This window comes from Rhagoletis pomonella, unplaced genomic scaffold, assembly GCF_013731165.1.
Source record: "Rhagoletis pomonella isolate Grant_MI unplaced genomic scaffold, Rhpom_1.0 Rhpom_scaffold_00003, whole genome shotgun sequence".
Lineage (NCBI taxonomy): Eukaryota > Metazoa > Arthropoda > Insecta > Diptera > Tephritidae > Rhagoletis > Rhagoletis pomonella.
Window position 1 is genome coordinate 99,216,561 of NW_023458557.1, and position 26,992 is coordinate 99,243,552.

General features: G+C 35.5%; 1 protein-coding gene across 2 annotated transcripts in view; it reads left to right on the forward strand.

The window, feature by feature from the left end:
* Positions 1-26,992, forward strand: part of LOC118735949 (gamma-aminobutyric acid type B receptor subunit 1) — a 448,224-nt gene that overhangs the window by 239,105 nt on the left and 182,127 nt on the right. For both annotated transcript variants that reach the window (XM_036466004.1, XM_036466006.1), the window contains exons 4-5: positions 2,078-2,212; positions 9,257-9,427. In XM_036466004.1, the coding sequence (XP_036321897.1) occupies positions 2,078-2,212; positions 9,257-9,427 (306 nt within the window). The remainder of the gene's footprint in view (positions 1-2,077; positions 2,213-9,256; positions 9,428-26,992) is intronic.

Consider the following 26,992-nt stretch of genomic DNA (forward strand, 5'->3'; position numbering starts at 1 on the left):
TGTCCCTCAGAAGCACTGAATATCGTCCGTAATGTACTCAGAACTAAGATTCAGGTAATCGGGGCTGTAGAAAACGCAGGCCTTTGGGCATAGCCCAATCTTACGCATTGGTCCAAAAGAAATTAAAACCACGCAGTACATAGTATCGAACCAGGGTTTTGGCTTGAATGTACTGGTGCGGTTTCCATCCATAAGGAAATGTAGAAGAGGCCAAGCAAATGATAAGGAGGCCATATGTATCTCCACTTACGGATCCAAGATGGACTGCGGTGTGGGAACAGGAGTTATTCCGGGGAGCTTGGTGCCTATCGGTCCGTGCGGCTGACAAGCCATGCCGTCATATTTCAGACTGAAGTTCTGGACATATGTGAGGCGTTATCTATATCTATACTAGTCAAAGAATGCAAGATAGAGGTACGCTCGGCGTCTCAGGTCTCCCATATAGTGATATATGCTGCAGCTGCCGCATAGAGGGCAGCGAGGAAACAGTAATTAATTTCCTGTGTAAATGCCCAGGGCTGGTTTCCTTAATACACAAAACTTTCGGTAGACACATAATGATGCTGTTAGCGATTTTATCTAGTGCTACAATAAGCGATATTCCCAAATTTATAAGCGATTCAAATTGGTTTGTTTAAACTGTATAAATGCTTGACAGGTCGGCTGCATTAGAATAAAATTATCCACGAGAAGTGCAACAAAATTATGCTATTATGCGCTAATTGAATCCCGAGCGAAACTTGGGAGGCACTACAACCAACCACCATACATCCTGAAAATAAACATTGCGGCATAATTAAAGAACTAAAAGTGGCAATTGGCGACTAATACGCTCAGACGTCCTCCAAAGTCTGACTAACTCCATTATAAAGTGAACTGAAAGTAGTGGAAAATAGTAACCTTGTCATTTTGTCGCATTGCATTTTGCACTTATCTATGTAGACTTTTTTGTTGTGCTAATATTTAGGCTACCTTATCATTGTGTCGTACACTATAAAGTAGGTATATCCCTCAATAAGATCTACAGTTGCCTCTATCTTCTCGTTCGTTTCATATAGCTATTTTAAAGGCCCAATTATGCCCACATAAGTGTCCTTCTTTTTCGGTTAACTTAATTCCCTCCATCTGTCCACAAATATGCCGCTAAGCTTATTGGTGTTCGCGTGCTGCACGGTTCACTTATTTACAACTACTCCACTGTACTCAACTCAACTCAACTTAACTCAACTCAACTCAACTCAACTCAACTCATCTAAAATCAAATCAATTTAATTTCACTTATTTCAACTTCAACTTCAGCCACAACTCAGCTCTTTAACTAAATGCCAGCTCACATCATCGTCGCAGCCTTGTCGTTTTATCGCCTTTTTGTCGCCTTTTTGTCGGCTTGTGGCAAACACGCAAGCCATGCCACATTAAGTGTGTGAAAAATTGTCGCTTGCATGCAAATATGCAACAAAAACAGAAAAATGGCGGTAAAAAAACCTAAACAAGAAACAGCAATAACAGTAATCGTTGTACATAGTTAGAGTGGCGTTCACTAATTTTATATGTACATCGACGAGACTGGCGCATTAGCAACTATTTCAATTTTCCACTCGTTTTTGTTGTTGTCGCCATTTTTTTGCATATTTCATGCACGCCCATATTTTTTTTTTTTTTTTTTTTTTTTTTTTTTGTTGCAACAAATTTGCAGTTTTGAATAACAACTTTAAATGGCCACATTAGCGCTTCTCACTATTATTATATACTATGTATGTATACTGGAAAATATTCAAGCGATTTGTGCACTTGAAATGCTTGCAAACACGCCGAAAGCTAATTTAGCTTAATGTGTGAAAATGAATGCCAAGTTGATTTGCTGCTTGTTTGCGGAAAGTTTTTTTATTGAAGTATAGTAATTCAAAAAACTTTTTGTTGGAAAAATAAAATTGAAACGAATAAGCGGTCGCAAAAGAAAACATAGATATGCGAATTGCAATAATTGTATATAGAGAAAGAACTCCATCAAAAGCTTAGTAATGGCGTAAATGATGAATTAATGAATACCATTTCTTCTTTTACTTTTTAATTGCAGTGTGAGCCCGGTTTGGGCGCGAGCGTTATGTACAATCTACTCTACAATAAACCACAAAAATTAATGTTACTAGCTGGCTGCAGTACCGTCTGTACCACCGTTGCTGAGGCGGCGAAAATGTGGAATTTAATAGTGGTGAGTATGGAATTAATTTATTTGTACAATGCATACACACATACATATGTATATAGGTATACGCATACTTTGTCCACGTGCGAAGTCTTCAAATACATAATTACTTGCAATTACTGCCACCAGTCGGACTTTGCAGCTGCACATACATACATACATACACCCACAAACACTCATTAGCGTTGACAGAATTGATGATGGATGCGATGCATGGTGGTTGTTGTTGGTGTTTTTGCTTTCTTTCAAGTTAATAGCAACGGCGCATACAATATTTACGTCGCTGAGTTAATTAAAAACAAATAACGCCAATGAAAGGCGGAAGTAGTACATACGACAAGCAAACAAAGGTGACATACACACATAGCCATAGACATAGTTACAGGCACAGCCACAGCTGCACAAAGTGGAAAATTTATATACATTAACTTGCATATATGTATGTGCATAGATGCATATAATTCAGGTATATATGTATCTATTTGTATTTATAAGTTGGTATATGTATGTATGTATGTGCGTATATACTTCCTTTAGTAGAAGAGAACTACAACATATTTTTAATCTGCGAGCACTGTAAATTGGATATTGGAAGAAAGAAGAGGCATAATTTAAAAAAGGATGCGGCAAACTTTGTCGAAAATCAACAATTTATGTAAGAAATTCGGGATGTATATGTACACAAAATTTCAACAATATAACGAATACTCTATGAAAAGCTCTTCGTTAAAAGTTTTCGAGAAAGTTGTATACATTTATGAGAAGTTAAGAAATGAGTTATAAAAGCAGAAAAATGTTTCGGTTTAACCATTGAACATTTTTTCGGCAGCATAAATAACTACAAACAACATTCTTTGCACAATATTTAAGAAATTGTACTCACTTAAAGTTTTGCAGATGAGAAATTTGCTGCGAGATGAAAGATGAACTGCAAATAAAGAAGGTAGAAAAAATTGTACAAAGTTAAAAATAAGTTACAAATAAGATTATAAGCAATAGAATTGAAAAAATTAATTGGTAAATCAATTGAAAAAGTACGGAGTAGATCAAAAAATACATATACGCAAGCATCGAAATGAATAGCGGAATTTTTTTTTAATGAAAGGATAGTTTAAAAAATTTGTAAATGTGTCCATGTACTATTTCATACACAAAAATAAAGCACACTTTCATTTGACCTTTCAAAACTTGTTTACTTATCCATCGATTTTCATCGTTCATAGCTTGTTTTTCTTTTTGGCAAAAGAACAGGCTTTGATAAAAATTAAAAAAAAAAATTAATATTTAAAATAAAAAAAAATAAAAATTAGAAAAGAGTTGGTATTTTTAGCCGGTTTCAAAAAAAAGAGGTGGTTATCAATTCGTCGGAATATTTTTTTATGCATGTTTTCCAATAACTTTGGATTAATCCGATTATTGGATCATGATGAAATTAACGATACTCTTAAATTTTTATATGAGAATACCGAGCTATTCACCGTCGTTCTTTTTTTTTTTTAATTTAAGCTACCTAAATTTGCACCTCTTTCAAATTTTCTTTTAACCAAGCTATCACGAAAATAACCATCAATTACTTATTATCAAAAAAATTTAAATTTTCAAAGTTATATTGGATATTTTTAGCAGCAACTATCGTTAAAATACCAATTTCAAATATGTAAAGTCGTTGAACTTTTACCATTCTATGCAAATTAAAAGGAAGGTAAAATCGCCAGCAATCATCTTCAAAAATACCATGAAAATACGGAAAACAGCAAACATCAAACGAATGAGCGACATTTGGTAATTGCGTAAAGGAACAACTTTGTAAATTGCAAAATAAAATTGGCAGCGGCTGTTTCTAATTTGTTGAGCTAACAAAAAACTCGATGGGCAATGCGCATGAAAGAGCAAGCAAACAAGAATCCCTATAGGAAATTCTACGAAAACTGATTGTATGCGCTCTTGCGCATTGAAGATTCATCGTTATTTTTGAACTAATTTACTCAGGACCTGTGTTCGATCCCTGGTCCATGCATCATCTAAATAAGAAAAAGATTTCACTAAGAACAGTCGCCCCTCGGCAGGCAATGTTAAACCTCCGAGCATATTTCTGCCACAAAAAAAAGGTCATATAATCGATTTGCCGTTCGGGGGCGGCGTAAAACTGTAGGTCCCTCCATTTGTATAACGCACACCACGAATTGGAGGAGAAGCTCGGCCAAACATTTAGCATAAGTGTAAGCGTTATAATATATTATTATTATTATTTTGTCGATACTCGAGTGTAAACATCTCATACATGTATGTATGTAGATAGAATCAGGTAGAAATCAATGGAGGTACTAAATTGGAAAAAGCTCAACTTCCAAACGGAAATATACGATTGGCCTTAGCTTTTTAAATTTTAGGCTAGGACTAAGCTTGAAACACTAAAATATATATATTGCTAAATTTTCACAAATAAATCTTTACTTAAAGGTAAAAGGATACAAAGTTATCGTATATTTAAGTTTATCAAATTTGGATACTTAATTCCTCAAACTTTCTGTCTAGTGCAAACACTTGCGGTATGTATTTGTTTAGCTAGTTCCTGCAGGGCTACTATAAACTCTTATGCTGTTTTTTCCAGATCAACGACACATCCATATACATACATATACAAAAAACAATCATTTGTACCTGGCTTTTTTCGTAAAACTTTTCAATTCATGCGTTTGCTACTAACAATTTGTTTCGTACTGCGAGTATTTGTGCACATTTGTGGTTTTATTATTATTATTTTTATAATTCAATTGGGCAACTACGTATGCTTGTACACATCGCTAGCTTAGAGCGAAAAGTTGCTGGGTCGACTTTTTATAAAAACTCATATTTCGAAATACAGTGCCGGACAAAAGTATTGGCACAGAGAATTTTTCGCAATATATGCAAAGTTTTTTATTCTAATTTATTTTCAATATTTTTGAATAAAAATATATTTCGTACTTCACCAAAAAATATAAGAACAAAATCTCTAAACTTTGTGTAAAACTCAGGAAAATTCAACAAATTTGCTCACTAATAAAATAATTGGCCAACATACATACTTTGTATGGAAGAACCTGAGGGGGAAAAAATTGCCAAATATCAGCGCGATTTTTTAGCAACAGCAACTTAGGCTTGCACTTTGTTATACTAAAATTAGATGGGGTATAAAACTGCATACTTAGAATTTTTGTAAAAATCTGAATAGAAAGTCCAAATTAGTATGCAAATTTATTGAATTTTCTTGAGTTTTGCACAAAGTTTAAATATTTAGTTTTTATGTTTTTTTGGTGTTGGACGAAAATTATCGAAAATAAATAAGAATAAAAAACTTTGCAGATATTGCGAAACATTTTCTGTGCCAATAATTTTGTCCGGCACTGTATATTCAACGAAAAGCTAATTTTCCTAGACCAAAAGAGGCACAGGAAATTTGATAAAACCAAATTTATACGAAATCTTTTAATTAGCATCCGATCACTATCCTTCGTATGGAGTTTTGCTTTGCTTTAAAGTTTAATAAACTCCTAAAGTGCTGTCTTTAAAGTTTTGAATGTTACTTGAAGAAAATGGCTATAAGAAGTTTTTTGCCTCTCCTGTAAAATTTGTAAAAATGGACTTAGCAAGTTTTTACTCTAAGCTAGCGATATGTGTACATATGCACTTGTTAGTGCAAAAGCTTATTGTTGTCGACAAATGTTGATGATGTCTGCAACACCGTAGCTTTCACTCTACTGCGCTACGGCTGACTACACAGGCGGCCAGCGGACAAAGGATATGAACCAATTGCACTGTCATTGCATGGATACAAAGAATAAGAACTATTTATTCGATGTAAGTGTGCAGTAGATAAGAAAGCATTAGATTGCTGAGTGGACATTGCACTGGCATGTGTGTCCATATGTTTCTGTGTGTGATTTCCTTTATTTGCTGCTTTCTTAACTTATTTTGCTATCTGATTGTTTCGTTGCGCTTTTCGTCGGATGCCTTGACATTTGTGGATACAGTTAATACATGGGACGATATGTGCTTTCTGCTTCGCCACCTCGGGTCAATTCCTGCCTGGATGTTTAGATTTGGTTTTGATGTAATGGTGCGGAATCTGCTGATTTTATTGTGCCAGAATATGTGTAGATATTCAACGACGGATAAAATCCATGACGTCTTCCTAAGAAGAAGAATGCTTAGATTTTTAATAAAAAATTGCTTGCCGGGGAGCACAGAAATGGAAAAAATTCTAAAAAAGAGAATCGTAGATAGATAGATGAATATTAACATGATGCGACCTGGCGATCTATTGTGCTCTCTTTTCTTTACAACACTTCACAGATGTGCTCAAGCTGTGGTCACATCGAGCCTAGACTCCTTTCACGACTTCTGCAGACCACATCAGAATCTCCTCGTAGGACGATTTAGGAGAATTTATTTTACTGGGGAACCAGTATTACCACCCAAAATAATATCAGCACGAAATCAAACGCAGAATCGCTACTACCAGCAAGTACTACTTTGAACTGAGCAGGCAATTCAGGAGTAAGCACCTCTCTCGACATACGAAAACCATTCTGGTATAAGACGCAGAAGCCTGGACAATGACAACATCCGATCAGGCGGCTATTGGAGTATTCGAGAGAAAGATTTTGCGGAAGAATTACGGGCCTCTTCGCGTTGGCGACGGCGAATACCGCAGATGGTGGAACGACGAGCAGTATGCGCTTTACAAGACATGGACATAGTCCGGCGACTGCGCTGGCTTAGCCCTGCCGTTCGAAAGGACACCGACTCTCCACCTCTGCAAAGGCAAAAGACAAGGAAGGAGGCCCCCACTGCGATGGCAATATCAAGTAGAGAAAGACTTCGCTTTACTGGGCAATTCTAACTGGCGTCAGTTGGCCCAAAGGAGAAACGACTGTCGTGCTTTGTTGAACTCGGCTAAAATCGCTTAAGCGGTTCAACGCCAAATAAGAAGAAAGAAGAAGTTGGTCTCGCTTAATATATTTTTTAGGAGACGGAAGAGTAATGGAAGGAACGAGTCCAATTAGAGTTGCCCATGAGCACCTTACACCTAATGGTTCCGAGACCTTGAGCCTTGGCTAGATGAATGAATTGAAATTTCGACGTTATTTAAGGTCTAATAAGTGTAAAGATGGCCGATCCCTGGTTTTCAGTAACAGCGGTCACTCCTCAACAAGCAAAGGCAAACCTCCGGATGTATCTCGGACTTGAAGAAGCTTCACATAAACTCCATTTGCCGTTCAGGGCATTCTAAAGAAATATGGATTCTTCATCATATACATATATAGGCCCGATTAATCTTATCTAGCAACCGCAGCATATTCTGATCTTTAAGGTTGAGTCAAAAGTTTTCCGTTATTATTTATTGGAGAAAAAGAGCTTCCAGACTGTTGAGGGAGAAATTCCCAATCTTTCTAAGAACTGTGGATCAAGTAGTCTATCATCCCTCTCTTGTTCGTTGAGATCCTTTCATTCGAGACAGTCATTATAAAATTGTAAAAGGATTAATGAATTATTCGACCAGTTATGAGTACACAAGTGAGTTTAAGGCTCCGATCGGAGGGGTGTGGTTATCAGAGCAGACATTTACGTCCCTTATTAACGTCACACAGCTGACCTTTTAATCAGTTAATAGCAGCTATTTTCCTCTAACGGGCAGACAACACAGCGGTCGGGAGCATGAATTTGAACAGAAAAGGTCCTCAACCAAACGTTCCGTCAAACTTCTTTCGATCTATCCATGTAAAAATTCGCTCCCTCATTCCTCCAGCTACGCTATGCCATTTTCACACTTTCAAGTTTCCATCAAAACGCCTTTCAAGTTTATCTCCCTCTTAATACACATCTATGCACCTAAATGCTTAGTTCCTTCATCGCATTAGCACTACCCACAACTTTATGTGCCAGCATTCGCCGCTCGAAGCAATGGCCTTTGCAAATCACAACACTGTCCCTGTGCGCTACACTCAAACATGCATTTCCCAATTAGCCTTAATTAGCCCGCAAGTGCAACCAACACAAACAATGGAATACAAATAGAATATGTTTAATGAATGCGCGCAATATGGCAAAACCATATTTAATTGCAGCGCAGCTGTAATGGCATTTTTATACATTTTTGGAAATCTCAATTTAATTTAATTTTTTGGCATACTCTTTTTCTCCATTTATGCATTTTGTTTTTTCCATTTGATGTACTGCGCTAAGTGCCAGCAGCAGTGACCTGTGTTAGACAGGTAGCACGTACTAACTTTTTATGAGTGATGTTACCCTGCACGACCGCAGCAAATACATATTTTTTGAGCGGAAATGCCACGGACACATTTTTGGAGTTGATGTATCCGTTAATGAATTTGTGTAGATTTTTTTCAGTAATTTTTAAACTCAACTCAAATTAACTATTTGCAGTCTAGTTCGCTAAAGACTACTTAAGAATTTGCTTTTACGAACGACTTTTATAAAATACTTCAGACTAACAGGCTGACTATCTTTCCGACTTTTTCATAAAGCATTCATCAACTAAGTATTTAAACACATTAAACTTCATACATATGTATGTATACATATATACGTACTCCATAATACAAACATTCAAAATGTAGCCATATAATTTTTCTACGTGGCATGCACCTGCTCGGCTCGCCATTGCCACTGCCATCTAACGAAATTAATTGCTCGAAAATCTTATAGCAGCACTTTGGCCACAAAATACACGACGAGCTGCTGGCAAATGGCAAACAAACTATAAGTGCAGAGTGCTGCCACAAAGGCCAACAGGAAGAGCAAAGGAATCCGAAAGTGGAAAGCAACAGCCACCACAGATGCAGCAAAACCACGCTAATGCACATTATCACCACATATGCAGAGGAATTTCGTGTAGATTTCTTGCAAAAAAAAAATTTAAAAAAATTTACTTTTTCAACATTTTATACTACTTTTTACAGCACATGCTCGAACTTATTATCCAACTTGCCATTTCACTTATTCACTTTTGCATTTGTTTTTATTTTTGGTTTTTCTCCATTTCAGCTCTGCTACGGTGCCTCCAGTCCGGCGCTCTCGGATCGCAGTCGCTTTCCAACGCTATTTCGTACACATCCCTCCGCTACGGTACACAATCCGACACGTATAAAATTAATGAAAAAATTCGGTTGGTCACGTGTGGCCATATTGCAGCAAGCCGAAGAGGTCTTCATATCGGTGAGTAGGAAATGTAACATTCAACTACTATGGAGTGTGTAATGGATGTACATACATATTTATTTTAGGTTTTTGTTTTCTGATTTATTTTTTTATTTATTTATTTTTGTGGTGACCCGGTAAGTGCTTAAAATGTTAAAGGTGATTGCAGTACAAGCCACAAAATGAATAAATAAATAAATAAGTGAGTTAGTGAAAGTGGATACTGTAATTATATAAATGAATATATATGAATGACCATGCATATGAAAAAAAAAAAAACGTATGCAAGTGTAAATGAATGTGCTTTTAATTATGCATTTGTGATTTATTTTGATTTGACTTCAGAGTCTAGGTGAACATTTATTCTAATGATATTATTTTTTCGTTGTTATCTTAAGCAAATCTAACCAATTATTAATGAAAGTCATGAGGGACCGAAAATAACAGTTATTTTTTTAACAGTTCAACTTGGCCAAATAGATTTTAAGTTCGAAATTTGGTGTCAAATGAAAGTACTATTAGTACTATTATAGCTTTTAGAAGACGGAAGAAGTTTGCCACCTCTATTTATAATGTTTTTGGAATTGAATACGAAAGACCCAAAGTTTGTTCTATGGCAATTAAAAAAACATTTTTTTATTAAAATATTTTTCAATAGGTCGTCCAGTTTTAAAGTTAGTCTTCTTTCATGTGATACCAATTTTTTTAATTAGGAAAGGGCTTTTATTTCGACCTTCAAAAAACTAACCGGTATTCTCGGTCCCTGAAAGTCATTCTTAAATTTTAAGAAAAGAAATACCAACCAATAACACACTGTGACAAAAGAAAATGACTTTAATATACTTTTTCAAATTTCCACGGTATTTGCGAGTACTTCGGATAAATTAGGAAAATCAGTATAATCAGAATTCGGAAATTATTTACTCTCAAAATCTGGGTCTTTGAATGATACACTGATTTTTTTTCAAAAAAAAAAAATAAAACCTTATTGCACATCGGAAGGCCAGGCTCTTTCATTGGACCCCCCGTTTTTTTATAACTGAATTAACCGTGCAAATCTGATGTCATTAACAAGAAATGATTTCGCGTATTATATACGAAGGGGTTAGAATCAAAAGGATCTAAGTAGATCTGAATTTTTTTTGAGATAATTAAGGCTAAATTTGATAACTTATTGTAAATTCTGGGTAAATGCATTTCAAATGATTCTTGTCTAAATGAATGCAGGTCAATTAACTAATTCAAAAAGTGTTTACTTTTTGTCACCACATAAACACTATATTTAACTATACAAATATGGGTATAACTTATATTTTCAAAAAATGTCACTTAGCCCCTTATGGTGCTAACCCCTTCATATAAGGTACTAATTTTTCAAAAGATGGCAACCCCATTAAAAGAATAAAATCTTATTGCACATCGAGAGACCAAATCATTTCACTTGAACAGTGAAGATCTTATAATTTTTTAAAAAGGTGGAAACCCCACTCAAAAATAATATATTATTAACAGTCTAGAGGCCAATCCCTTTCATTTGACATTTCACTTTTTGTAATGCACAGAACGGATCGTATAATTTTTTAGGCAGGTGGCAAACGTATAGAAATTCTAAGTACTTAAAATAACACCAGTACCGATACAGATTATGATAAACGAAATCGCATCTAGGTCCGTTCAGTAATTTTCGAGATGAGCGTGGTCAACAAATCTTGCAAAATAGTATTTTTTAAATAGTTGGCAACCCTACTCAAAAAATAAACGTTTTTGTACATGCGAAGGCCATGCCTTGGAGCCTCATTTTTAATCCAACGAATCTCTTAACAGGTGGCAACCCTACTCAGAAAAATATTACATTATTGCACATCTAGAGGCTAAGTCTTTTAGTTTTACTACTTATAATTGAATCTAACTAATTTTATTAACAGGTGGCAGCCCTGTTAAAAAAATAAAACATTAGTGATTTCATTACATTTGGCAACTCATCTTTTGTAATCCAACGCGGATCTTGCGTTGCGTAGTTTCGCAATTTTTTGCGTTCAGCGGTGCATTTAAATTAATTTTTTGTATCCGTTTTTGATGATTGCCTAACAAATTTTTATAACAGATTTTTTGTGTTTAAAAATTATTTGCTAATTTTACCTTTATTTTTACATCAGTTGAAAACCAGAAACTTTTCATGTTTCTTGGTCGAAATTAGATATGGGAAAGATCCCTGATTTTCAACGTGCAACCTCTGCGACCGTGCGCAACTGCAATCTCTGCAAGCGTGACGGTACTTGAGGTAAATTATCCCATTAATCAGTTAATTTCACCATACAAAAAAAATTGTCGAACATAATTTGTATTTGTATGGAAGAAAATATGTTAAAAATATTGTGGCATTATAATGACAAAAAATGTATGTCATTTAAGAAATGTCATGTGGAAACAGATGCAATGACTACTTTTATGCACTTAATGGCGCGGGTATTTTCTAATGTTCAACATTGTCATATAATGCCTGGTGGAAATTCAGCTTTAAAACCAATGACGAATTGCCACTAGGCATTGAAATGGCAAAAAATTTGTTCCATTTAAAAAATACCAAGTCGAAAAGAAATTAATGACTATTTTTTGGACGTAATGACACGAATATTTTTTAATGCCAAATTTTGTTATCACAATTTTTGCCATTTAATGACAAGTAGAGATCTAGCATAACACTTGATTGTACTAAAAGTTAATGGCCTGTAAAATCACAAATTAAAAAAAAAAAAATTCCGAAACATTTACTGATGTTTGGACAAGCTTTTGTAACAAATGCAATATATACCTAAATAAAGTTTCCATTTGAAAACAAAAATCCGTGAATAAGCGTGCGTGAACGTGCGTGTCGCGCCAATTTCTAGTCGAAATATAAAGTGTGCGACATATGAAAATTGATTGCTTTTCATTAGGTACATATTGTCTCCTATTTTCTGTTTTCTATAAAACACAATAATAATATTTGAGGAATGTTTCTATTGTTTCTGTAGTTGTCGGTAAAAGACTACCGCTTTCATAAATTAAACTCCATCTCTACGTTAAATGATTGCGTATACGCCCCAGCCATCGAAATGGTGAGATTGAAAGCGGGCACTCACAGATTTGTTGCATATATATATATATATATATTAATTTGAACTTTTCTAAGCCAAATAAATTGAATGAAGGCACTCATGTGTGTGAAATAAATTACGTTCTTCAAATCTATCGATCAAATATTTATTAACAAAACGAAACGCAGCATTGCAAATTAATTTAAATTCATTAGTAATTTTCAGAGTAATTTCTCAAATTCTTTGCATTATATTTGTTCCTCATACAAAATTAATGTGCGGCCGGTAATAATATTTATGTATGTATATGCAGCTTACATTTGTTTATTTAACGCTGATGCTTGCTTTCATATGCAGCCCAATTTTGGTCAGCTCATTATTGCCATTTTATGTTGAATTTCACCACACTTGGTCATTTTCATAATTTACAACATTTAATCCATTACCAACTAGTTAAGGTCAATTATTTTGCCTTTTCAACCGCAAAAATGTCATTTATTTGAGTGCTGCGCATACGAATGGACGCACAAATTCATTTAAATGGAACTTTTGCAATGGCAGTTTTGTTTACTTATTATTACATGTGATATTAATGCAAACATTCATGCTACTTTATGACTGCTTATGAAGCTTATGATGATATACATACATACATAGGTATGCGTACTCGGTCAAGACCATTTGCACGCATTGATTGCGAAAAGTTAATTACACAAAATAATAACTGTATTCAGTGTTTTAAAGAATAAATATACAATTGTTTACATGGAATGTGACTTCAGGAATAAGCTCGTGTTTGTGTAGCAAAATATTACTTATGTATTGTTACGTATACGCAGTGCTGGTCCTATTGCGATGGGCTCTTGGATGGAAAGAACTCAACCAAGTTATTTGTTTCAATATTCTCCTCCGTTTTAAACCAAATAAGATTAGTCAGCGACCGGTTTCAATCTATAGCAAAAGTAAACATTCATTTAGGCGCAAGAGGGAAGTTTCGAGCGAAGTCAATTCCCGGAATTGTTTATATGTTTTTCCGATATACAATGGCCAATGGTCCAGTGTCGCCTTTAGTATTCCTGTGGGAAGCCTAACGCTTGGCTTTGAGAGTCTTAATAAACTCCTTGTTCTTCGTTCGTCGAGCCGTGGCCAGAGCGAGCGTGATACCACGCAGGTGTGCAAATTTTACCACCTACTGTTGGTCGCTGCCCTGGTCACTCTCTCGACCTCTGAATACAGAAATCGCAGGGGTGATTTCACTTTCTAGATCGCTTCCACGAGCCCCATCTCAGATGCCTTTCAAGCATATTGGTCCACTTCCAGTATGTCGGCATTCTTTAACGCATATCGATAGCCGCCTGACTGTCAACAACGAAGGCAAACTTGGATGGAGCTAGGTCGATCATCGATCGAAATTTCGGTTGAAGTCAGTTTCCGTAACCTGATAGTCAGAGCTGCAATACTCTACCCCCACTCTCTTGAGAATTGTGGCGTGACCGTTGCAAGTTCTTCGCAGCCTGTTAGATGCACTGGGTCGTTGAGCTCCTTTAGCTGCGGTACCTTTGACCTATACGTCTTTGGATGGAATGTCCAGGAAGGTCTCTAGCGCCGCCTAAGGCGTGGAGTAGATCACTCCCGTTGTGCATAGGCATGCTTGTCGTTACACCTTTTGCAGGTTGAGTAGATGGAATTTGGTGTCAACCGCCTGCAACCATACCAGCGTGCCATGGGTAGGTCTAACATGGAGATTTGTAGGGTTGGAAGGATCTGATAGCTCAAGCTACTTTATCGGCAGTGATGATTTCGTCAACTGGAATGCCTTGTCTATGGGACTGAGCCCCCTGCGTTACCGCACCAGGAAAGTAGACGTCCATCAGGTGTTCTAATGTTTCACGGCTGCTTTCCGTGCGCCCCCTCCTGGCTTTTCCAGGAAAGCAGGAGGAGCCGAGTTTTTTTTTCGAAAAGCCCCTTCTTAGTCGCGCGGCTTCAGTAGTCGTTTCGAGGTCCTCGCAAAATTTGAAAAGTTTAAACAAAAACTATACAATTTTTCGTATGCTAAGAGACGCTAACGTAATAAACGTTTGAATACCCATCATTCACAAATAATCATTTTCTCTTTACTTAAATATATTCTTTTTGAAGCTTTCAGATAAATGAAATAACACTTTACATTTAAGCAAATACTTTTCAGTACCCAAATTCCCTAGCTTCGCATTCTTTCCACTACACAAATCAAAGCACGAAAAGAATTAGTGAACGAGAGGCGGCACGTGTTCGACCAAATGGTTGCTAGTCAACTGTGGTAATTTTTACACAACTAGCTATTACGCAAATTTATTTTGATTTTCCTTTCTAAGGAGCCGTGATTTTGGCAAAAATCTTCTAACCAAAAGAGGGGAAGAAATGTTGCAGTGCCTTTTGCACATCTACATCTACATACATATTTTCTGATGTTATCCGTAAATGGAGCATGTACATCCGCTTGGAAATCAAACACAAAAATATAGAGAAAAACGTCTGCACAATTTGCTCAAAGCGTTAAGTATACTTAGCGCTTTTATTTTTTCGTAGCTCCGTTACATTCTTGTACCCTTTCCTTCAACTTTCTCTGTGGGTATATCTCTTTTTCGCAAAAATTTAGATTTTTTTTTTTTTTCATTTGTCTTTCCACCGCAACGAATTCCACTCCCCATTTGTTTGTTGTCTGCCTGCTCGCCAGCCACCTGCTTTCGGCATTGAGTGATTTTGACACATTATTATCTTAATGATGCGCCTGTCTATCAGGCCATATGCTTCTCACTCACCCACTCACTTAGCTATTAATTCATTTATGCCGCAGCCTACTCACACAGCACGATAGCCATTCTGTCTAACTCACTGTGTTGCATGTCCAGTTCACTGATTGTCTGTGATTTCTTTCCAGGAAATGGTTTCAATGAAAGATCTTTGGTTGAGTGCAACTGTAATTAAATGTTAATATTTAGTTGGGGGTCTGAGATAATTGTAATTCCATGAAATGACTCGTTATGAATAAGGGCTACAGAAATTTTTTATTCTACATAAACGATTGTCAAGATAAGAGATGTCTAAAAGACCTTTTCTTAATATTTAAGCATGTCTTCAGTGAATTATTTTGTGGAAATTATTCAACATATTTACATATACTTATTTACATATCGTCACCTGAGTGGAAGATTGACCTATCTCGGCAGACAGTTCGAAAACGCCCTATCTGAGAAAACTTTTCGAGATCTCCCTACTTCAGAGTTTGATTGAAAAACGCTCTATTTCAGAATTTTGTTGAAAAACACCCTATCTCATAATTGGGTTGAAAAATTGCCTATCCCAGCTGCCGATTCAAAAACGCCTTAGGTTAGGGCTGTACGATTAATATGGGTATCAAATGAAAGGGCCTGACAAGTAGAAAACCGGATAATTTAGAAAACAAATACTTTATCCAAAATGTCATCAAAAACGAAATGGCGGATCTCATGGGTTAGACAGACAAGACATTAAAACTAAAATGACAAAGTCCTTTTTTTGCCATACAACCTTCGCGCCTTTTTTTTACTTTCGAACAGTGTTATAAGCCGTTAACAGCAGTATTTCCACCAAATAAAAAATCTTCGTCAGCGCTTCAGTACAAAACATTATCAAAACATCCCAGATGCTATTTAAAACCTTCTGTATAGAGTATTTCGAAACAAAATGAAAATAAATTCTTTGTTAGGACCACCCTAAAGTCCGTCAATACAAATTTTTTCCTTACCTTACCGTTTGTTTTGCATTTTTTCACCATACAAGGACTATTGTTATTGCCTTATATTGGATAGAACTCTTAACAAGACGTATCTTTTTTGTATGGTCGGACTAGTATTTATGTATATGTATGTAGATGCATACATATGTACAAATTTGAGGCAGTACGCCTAATTTGTGCAACTAACTAGCACGCTTCACTGCTCTTTACAATTCTGTTTAATGCTGTTACCTCTGCTTTAGCCACTTTTGTATTTATTGTATTTGTACATATGTATGTATGTATGTATGAAGGTTAGTGAACATTGGGTAGATGTTAGTTTCCACTTTACTGCTAGTTTCGTATCCTCTTTGATAGCTTGCTGATACTTGATAGAATTGTTTTGCTTAATTACCAAATTTGAAAGCAGATGGATGCACAAGAAAACATCGGCATCGGATATGCATACATTCCTATGTACATACATACATGTCTGTCTGGATACCAATGCTTTATTTGCTACACCTCCTAAGATTGCACACCTAAAGCTCGTTAGGCCTAGGTCTTAAAAAAAAATGGAAAAAATGTAAAGAATCTTCAAGATTTTTTTTTGTTTTTTGGGAATCGGTTTCAAATTGCGAAAGCTTAATTTTGATCCTCATTATCTTATATATAAAGTAAAGTTGAAATAACACATTTACTCAAAAACCACTGGATCTACTTTGATGAAATTTTCACAGTTTGTTAAAACGTACAGGAGCCTGTTTAAATTATGCTTGTTTCCTATCCGATAAATAGAACCATAGAACTTTCTGCCCATATAATACCCCACACAAGAAAAAACAACAGCAAAAACAACTTCTATATATAAGCAAAAAAAAAAAACCAAGAGAAAGTCCAGATATGGGAAAAGACCACAACAAATAAAAGTTCCCCATATAAAAAAAAACAACTAATAAAATAATTCTTTTTCTGATTCTTTCGCTATTACCACCGGATTATTTATGCAATATGTGAATAATACAATTTGGATATCAGGATATGAGATTTGAGAAAGCTTCATGGAAAATATTTTTGAAGAGGGTTGCCACATGTTTCAAATTTTTAATCAGATTAACTGGATAAGATTAAAAGCACATTATTACAATATGAACATCAAACTAAAGCGGCTTAAGCATAATTTGCAAATTTGTTTTTCAAAAGTGTTGCCACATGTTTGCGAATTTGTATTAAATTTAATTGCTAAGGTAAATTAAATGTTGCAAAAAGCGTGTAAAAATAAAGAAAGTTTAATTTGGGAAAAATGTTTAAAAAGAGTTGCCACCTGTGTGAAAATTTTAATTCAGTTAAATTTATAAGATATATTAAACATTACAGTTTTGATATCACACAAAAGTTATTATAAAAATCTTCGGCTTAAAAACATTTTCCATTTGTGTTATCTCCAATCTAAAAAGTTAAGATTAAAAATTGTGAATTAAATGAAAAAATTTTTGTAGAATGAAAATAAAATTTACAAGCTCCTTAATCGACATATTTGTCAAAAGTATTGCCACTGATATTAATTTTTATAACGAGGGCTTTAGTAAAGAGAGTTGAAATACGAATTAAAATTCGAAAATTAAAATTTCAAAAAATGTTTACGAGACAAAAAATATTGCAAAATTCCTTAATGGATGGTAATTGTTGTCACCAATGTTTTCAATATGGTCGAATCAATTAACTTTTTAATATAAATATAGCACAGAATGCCACGCATTTTACAAAGGCAGGTAATTTTCGAGATTTTGGATTTTTCTATTTATAAAATATCTGAATGAAAATACGAGTGTCATCTACGTAATGGATTTCACACATAATTTTCAGCACAGAAATACAGAACTAAATACCTCTTCTGAATTCTTATTATGCATGACATTTTTGGTTGACCTATATTCTAACTGAAGTGCTGTACAAAAGCTATCATTTTTTCTGTCCGGATATGTAAAATTTATGTTTCGTTTTTTTCGTAAAAAATTTTTAGATTAACAAAAGACTCGGCCTAATTGAATTTAGGTACATTTTACCATCATTTATTTTTATTTGATAAGCTGTGAAAATAATTCTGTCCTATTTAATAATGATTCATTACAATGCCGGCGAAAAGACATGCATGAAAAGACATGAAAAGATGGGCCGACGAAGGCATTCAAATTCACGACGAGTTATCTCACGTGCAAGCTATAGTAATGTTCAGCGAGCGACCGAAAATGAAAAAAGTCGTATTGGTATGTTCGAATTACATTCGAGAGTGACCGAAAACTAACGACAAGTGAATAATGCCAAGAAAATCATATAAGTTCTCCCCCGATTTTTATATTTCGATTTTATAAGACTAAGCCATAGCAACGTTGTTGTGTCAAAACTTTAAGATTTTTTCGACTTCTATAAATTGTACAAACATTTTATTTTTCATATTAAGAAAAGCCGTTAAAAAGTTAGTTCTTTTACATTACCAACATATTTATCGCCGCTATTATCGATGATTAAAAATATCATGAACACAATTATCGACTTTTTTAAAATCATTTTTGCTATTATTATTAATATTATTATCACTTGTTTAATGAATTTTATTAAATAGCTATTTTATTATAATAATTATAACCATTTTTCTACTGATTCTTCTCTAACGTTTTGCCATAGCCCAACGACTAATTAGCCTCCTTTGGTAACCAACCACGCCAACACAATTCCATCATCACCAGTCCATTTGATTGGCAACTTTCACATGGATGGAGTTTGCCCAACTCTTTACGCAGCCTTACACAATCATACATACAGTGAAATGGCCAATGCTGCTTCTCTCACCACTCTCATGTCACTTTGCAGTCAACTCTTTGTGTCAACTGTCACTTCAAGGTTCGCTCGCTTTTCTTTCAATTTTCTTCAACAGAACACCGCATTTCACTAATTGAATTCTCAGCTAGCCACGTGTGTGTGTGGCTTTAGCCAAGTCAGCGTTTACTCGACCTCTACTGCGCCACTACATCGCCCATTTACTCGTGTAAACAACTGTAGTTGGTTAATATGTATGCCTTCACCCACATACTCTCCACTACTTCTTGTTCTTTGGTTTGTCACTCAGCTGTGCAACTTTTTACGAATTTCACCTTAACGTTAACTTCAAGTGGCCAATTATGTTTTTGTCAGCGCTTTCAATATGAAATTATTTCAACTCACTGCGCAACAAATTAGTTTTCGCGTATTCACTATTTCCTCCTTGCGTCCTTCCTGCAGCTCTGTTCGTCATTGCATCTGCTCTCCTAGCTGCTTTCTAGCTTTCTTGTTGCCGGTCATGCGCAACATTTGACTTATAATTTATGGCATTTTATAAGTTAGAAAGTGTAGAAAGCGCGCGCGTGGGATGCAGGTGGGGGGGGCGGGTTGTTTGTCTTGATAAAATGGATTGCCACACGATTCCTTATAATCGTCTCAGTTCACTTACTAACTTGCGCGCCAAAAGTTTCTTCGCTATCAGCATTTTCCTATTTCCTTTTATCATTCATTTACCGGTAAGCGTTTAACTGATATTACAACAACAACAACAACAACAAAAACGAGCACACCCCTGCATAACTAACTGCGTCTATGCATCTTTACCCGAATGTAGTTACTCCTAAGCATGTGTGCCGGTGACGCTTACGCTGGAAATGAGAATATTAAATTAATGTCAAGTATACGCCATGTCGCTGGCTCTTTCCTGATAAGTGCCTGCATAGTTGACTGCTTGAGTTATTAGCAAATACTTGTGGCAGCTAAGTCTTGTGCAGCAAATTCATAATTTGATTTTCAACGCCTTCCGGTGCCTTTACCGGCTACACACCCTTTTACATTTCACTTTAGTGCGGATATTTCTGTCAAGTGGTAATATTTATTGGACTACTAAAAGATTATTGTGTACGGCGAATGAGAGACTTAATGAAGTGAGTAATGAAAAGGCTCGTAATTAAAAACTTCCACTTACACACATTTGTGCATACAAATGTTTCAATGTATATAAATATATATGTGCATTACGGTGCATCACCAAGCAAAGTTGTGGTTTTTGTACCAAAGTTATACAATTTATTATATTTTATTTTTTTTTATAAAAAGTCGATTTTTGGCTGTATTTTCAAATAGATCCAGGCCACGTCTTAAAATATCTTAAATTTTATATCTCCGATGGAAAAATAGTAGCGAGATTTTTTGCATGGCGAGTAATGCACCCTAATGTGCATACTCGCAGCAACAAATTTAAAAATTCCGAAAAGTAAATGTCTTTTTGAAAGCTTTTATTAAGTTTCTATAACCAAATTTTGCAATCAATTTTTAATCAACTTCCAGTAAGGATCTGTTGATCAGTGACTTACTAAACTATATATTTTCTATTCAATGTAAGATTCCCTGCTTCAGAACGAAGACCATAGAAGCTTGCGGGTCTTACATGAAAGTAGGTCATACTACAAGCGATTGCAAATGCTTATTCAGTGCTTAGAGATGCGCCTGCGCGTGTAGCTCATAGAGTCTCTTAGCTATGTGTGCTATGAATACTAACTTTGAGCCGCTGACGGTTAATGCAACCCACCACCCAAAAAGCTTGATAAGATGGCAAAAGCTTCTCCACCGTTGAGGGCGTGCCTATTATTTACCTAAGGATCCGTTTAACGAACGTTTTGATCGAGTAGCTTCTTTTTGCTTATCCATTGTCCTTGAATGTTTTATGTCCGTTATTTTAGTACGTGTATGGGAAGCTGCTTGTTGGTTTGCCATTTATCTGCTGTTTCTTACGTTTGTCCGCCCAATAACTAAGCCTAACTAAAGGATACGCCTAAAGGTACGGCGTCGAAATGTTGCTGGCAAATAAAGTGGCCCAACCAATAGAATTCAAAAGTTATGCGATCATTAGATCGCCGGTGTCATTTAGCCATTGAGAAATGTAAAGCAGCTCATAGCTCTTCATGGATTCAGAAAGGCCACCCAAATCTTATCATTCCAACGAGATATTCCCAATCTGGGTACGGCTTGTCTTCAAAATTCTTAAAGTACCTAGATACTCGTTCGCCAATCGAACTCATACTGATCAGTACAGTTACAAGATTTATAGGACACAAGATACCACCGCACCGTCATTGGACTTTCGTCCAACACACTTTAAGTCAACCTTCTTTGAAGAAGCAAGGAAATCCTTACAAAATTTCTACAGAAACAGCAAACAGTTCGTTAAGCCAATCGATGGAGGCGATGGAGTTAAATGCCAGTAAAATCCCTAAATTGACATATGCCGCCCATTGAGATTGTGCCTATTCAAATCGAATCTACACACACACACACACACACACACACACACACACACACTTGGGTTGTGCACACACAATTTCATGCCGCAACCCTGCAGGGAAAACTACTAGATTAAAGGAAAACAATCCTAACCCCATTGAAATGGACTCGAACGTGCGATCTCAGAACCAAAAGCGGCTGCCTTCATGCAACACCATAGCCGAAATTCACGAGAAGACCAATTAATTGCACTTTTGTTTCAGCTTTGGCAATTCAAAGTCTGATGTCGTTAGTCGCTTATCAGAAAGTTGTTCGAAAACTCGAACAGCTAACTACGCCGCTACTGACTTGTGAGACATTTTACAGAAGGTGCATAAAATGCAATCTTAGAGCTTCCTATAGGGTACGAATATGCAAAATTCAATGCGGAATACAGTTACAACCAAATACCTAGATAATTTGCGGTAACTGTGCGTTGGCTAGAAAGGCCACATTTTTCTTCTTTGCCGATTTCAGTGTTGACCATTAAAGTAACAGAACTGAAAAAATGTCTCTGCCAAGCATTTGCCTTTTTGCAATTCTGCTTCTGCAATTCTACAAAATTTATGCGTAGCTAAGTCGTTCGTATTTGGTAATGCGTGCGTGTGAGTGAGCGTGAATTTCGTTTGACTCATATTTCGTTCAGTTTCAAAGCTTTGACTGAGCATAAATTGCAGCTGCAATGCACTAAGGAATCGTTCCTCTTTTCGTACCGCTGCAGCTTGCCCTCATTTTCGAATTAATATGTTTTCTTTCTTAGCCTTGGGGAAAAGTTACCTTAACGAAGCAACGGGAATGACTTGAGAATTCACAGAAAAAGTTGAAATATTCTTTGAGTTATTTCTTCATTGCCTTTTTGGAGCGAAACTGTTAATTTACAATGTCAGTTGCATTGGTTCAAAGTTGAAATTGCTCAGCTGCTTGCCGAAAGGCAATTAAAGTTTATGCGTTAACTATTTCATTTTGCTAAAGTTTCAGGGCATTAGAAATCAACGCAAAATTAATAAGAGTTCTAAGAAAAATGCAATTCAGTTTTTAACTGTAATTATTTTGAAAATAGACTTATCGATATCTGGTAAAAAAAAATTTAAACACAGTCGTGAGTTAGGTTAAGCTTTAAAATTTTTCAGTAAGCTTCAAGCGGAGGTCAATACTGTCAGGTAAACAATTAGTTGACTATTGGGCACTTTGATTGCATCCAAACCAGGCTGAAACGCCTAGTGAATCAGATTGGCTGGTCAACCTCGTGGTAGATTATTTTTCCCCGTGTGAATAAAAGTGTTCCTTTGCTCCATGTCAGTTCGGCGGGCGCTGAACGAAAACCAAGGCATGCAAAGTTCCAAAATTCCTCTGATCACTAGTGAACCGTGAACGGCCGAATTAGCTTCTTAACTTAACTAAGTGGGAATTCTTGATCCTGACAGGAATCTCAACATCATCGTTTAAGGCCCCGCAACTGTTTGGGGAAGGAATCATTTCAAACATTTTTTTACTTCCACGACTCTCAAACCTCTTGAATTTAAATCAGATATATATCGTATGCTGCTATGCTTATAAAAGCAGAGCCTTTTATTTAACTTTTTGCTTTTATAACTTTGAGAAATGTATATCGATTATACCTTAATTTTGACTTTATAAGGCAAAGTCTACCTCATATTTTTTTAAAATAAAATACCAAGTTTTAATTTAAGAGCGTTCGTAAAATGCAAAGCCAATATTAGAATGTAGAAGCTCTCGATAAATTATGAAAGCTCCCAAAAACACCCCATAAAATTCCAAAAGTGGACAAAAAGTCTCCAGAACATCGAAAAGAATCCCAAAAACAATCCCGAAAAGGCCCAAATTATCCTAAAGAGATATCAAAAAGTTCTGAAAGCGGGCGGAAAGTCTTCGAAAAATCTAAAAAATTACGAAAGGACCCAAATTATCAAAAAAAAAAAACTACGGAAAGTTACGAAATTTGACGAAAATTCTCAAAAAAAAAAATTCGCGAAATAATCCCAGCAAAGTCCCAAAAGTTCTCGATAAATCCAGATGCGGAAAGCATGAAGAACTACAGAACCCTACATGTTCCCGGAAAAACCGCCAGAAAATCTCTAAAGGTCTCGGAAAATGCGAAAAAGCCTTTCCGTTTATTTAAGATGTCAAAAAAATAAACATAGTCAGAAAAAGTGGAAGCCAGAACCATATAGGGGGAAAGAGAAACAGAAATTCCCTACCACTCGAAATTCATAACTGCTTGAAACATCCAAACTTTCCGATTTGTTGGGACAGAAATGGGTTTTTTTATTATAATTCCTAGAAATAGTTTGAATTTCCAGTTTTGTATTCCATTAAATTTTAGTATAATAAAGTACCATTTTGATTTCGCTAAAAATTAAGAGATTTTTAGAATTTTTTTTTTTTTTGTCGAGGGTGTTGCGCATTTTATTCCTCATAAAAATCAACGGCATTTTGTCGCCACTTAATTGAATGAGATATAAAACTGCATACTCAAAAAAATTCTATATCTTCGGGGAAAAAATTTTGAAATTTGTATGTAATTTTTTTTAATATTTTTTTTTTTTGTTTTCTATGAAGTTTTAAACTTGGATTTATATGGGTCTTGTTAGAGAAAGAACTGTATTTCAATTAAAAATTCTTAAAAGTACATAAAAAAAATTAGTGGCAAACAATATCACTCTGAATTTGGGGCGCTATTGTATTGGCCAATGATGTATATACAGAGTAAAAATAAATACTCTCGCACTGTAATATGCAAATCTCTTTAATTGCATATATCACCTAAATATGCACTTTTCCATATGCACCGGGGCGTACTCATTCGCATTAAGTGCATCATCGATCAACATTAAAATTCAATTTGATTATTTTGCTCTTAATGCGAAAACATGTAAACCGATTTAAATCATAAATTCAAATAGATGCTCAGCAGTTTACATAAACTTCACCACGCATACATGCCAACGTGAATCCATCCATGTTTGTGCATTTAGGAAATTACGTATACGCACTGTAGTGCCAGAAAAACCCACTCCTGAGTGGTTGTTGATTAAAATGCGCACAACCACAGCAAAAAGTACGCCGCTAGCTGTTTACATTCACACAAATATATAGATGTATTTACATATATATATATAGTATGTATGTATATTTACAGGAATTGAGGGCGCCATATGTTTTAATTTTTTTTGGAATTCATACAGGATATTAAAATTAAAATTAAAATAAGTAAATAGTTTTGTATTTGCGATTTTAGCTTATTTTACCTACGTATTTACGTTTCGTGTTTTGCTTTGTTTAGTTTTAATTTTTGTTCATTATTTATTGTTTAAACATGCGTTGGTTGTTCGTGTAACAATAAAAATTAAATGCAAATAATTAATTGACAAATTTTGTTACATTAAATGAAAATGAAATAACAATTATTTCGACACGTGTGAGTATGGAAAATCCAGTGGTTGTTAGCAGAGGAGAGCTGGAAAAGTGGAGCGCATACTACATACATACATACAATAGCGAACATACACATATAAATATTTATTTTGCAATAAGCTTGCGCTCCTGCGGGACTCCTTTACTCCTTCATGCATACTTATGTAACCAGCTTTAGTTTCGCAAGCCCATTTCATTCAATTGCTAATATTTGGAAAACCGTAATTTATGCATATGTGAAAACATGCTGCCAAGCTCTGTCAGAATTTCGTTTAGTTTACATTATTTTTTGCTGAACCGTTTGTTGTTGTTGTTGTTTTTTATCTTTCAATTATACAGCTAGCCATTATTTTGCACGCAATCGAGTTGATTGCATTACATGCACCACAATAACAATTCATTGCATATGTTTTGCATAGTAAGTGATGAATACTACACAGAAAGGCAGGCATACAAAAAGTTATTCATATCTATAAATAAACACATATGTATGCACAGTTATTTATTTCTGAAAACTGTCACAAAATGTACATATGTATGTATGTGCAGTTTCCATATCGAATATTGTATAAATGAACTATCGGCCATTACTGGCCATGCAAAATGTGCTATGTATGGTAAATTCAACTAGGCATAGCAAAATAGTATATATGTATGCGCTCACAAATACATGTGTGTATTCAAGTGCATGCATATTCATATATATGCCACTTAATAATTTAACAATTTGAGGTTTCTCTTGCGATGAACGAAGCAATAAGTTATGCTCTATTAAAGATTAGAAAGCCAATCTTGGAATTTATTTAGATGGTTAGTAAATTAATTTGCTGAATGTTTAAGTAAGAGCTAAAAACGTACATAGTACATACATACATATGCATATACGAGAGTTAAGTAACTGGAAATAAAAAGTACGTATGTATGTTCATTTGTATGTGATTGTAGATAAGCAAGTGGATGAAACTCAGAAGCATCACCAGAAATGTTTAGTTAATTTAGTTGGTTTTAAAACTGAAGACCCCACCGCTTAAAATCACTAATTTAGTGACGCCACATAAAAGTATACAAAGTCTCCATATCTTACGCATGTTTAAAACACACATCGTAATAGCCACATATGTAAGTTACTATTATCGCTGTATTTGTATTTTATCCAAAGTCTACAAAGTCTCCACTTTTAAAAAACATAGTCCGAACTTAAATTTTTACTCACAAGTAACTTAGTATGCAAAAAAAAATGCATTTTATTGTGACATATCAGTGCAGGAGTCGTGGGTTTTGACAAGGATATGCACAAAAAAAGTTCAGTGAGTAAGTCTTTGCGCCAAGCCAAACGCAACAACTACCGCGGAATCAGCCTTTTAAGCATAGGTTGCAAGGTCTTATCGAGTGTATTGTGTGAAAGACTGAAGCCCACCGTCAACGAACTGATTGGGCCTTATCAGTATGGCTTTAGATCTGGAAAATCCACCAAAGACCAGGTATTTATAATACGCCAAATCTTGGAAAAGACCCTCGAGAATAGGATCTACACACACCACAACTTCAAACACTTTTCTCAGTTTAAATTTGCGCAGTTCAAAATTGCTACTACTTCAGCCTGAAGCACCGTTGATCACCTGCCCATAGGAATTGTACGTTTGATGCCAGATACAAAAATATCCCTGCACCTGCTCTGCCTTCCATCGTTGTACCATCTGTGTACCAGTTTACGTATCGGGGATCAAGAACAGCGAGCGCATTTGGCCATTCTTTGCGATCAGGGATTTTCACTTTTAACTTTCTAACAAAGCAGATATGTTTAGTCACGGAATCAGAAATTTCACATATTTCCAACCTTGGTATCTTCCCAAGAATAACTGCATGAAGCTGCTTTGCTTAGAAGCGGTCGTTAGATAGTCGAAGCTGCAGCTTCCTAGAGGCTGCTGTTTTTAGACTACAAATAAAAGAGGAGTTCATCCTAGAAGCGACTCGGGTGCTGCAGTTTATTGATCC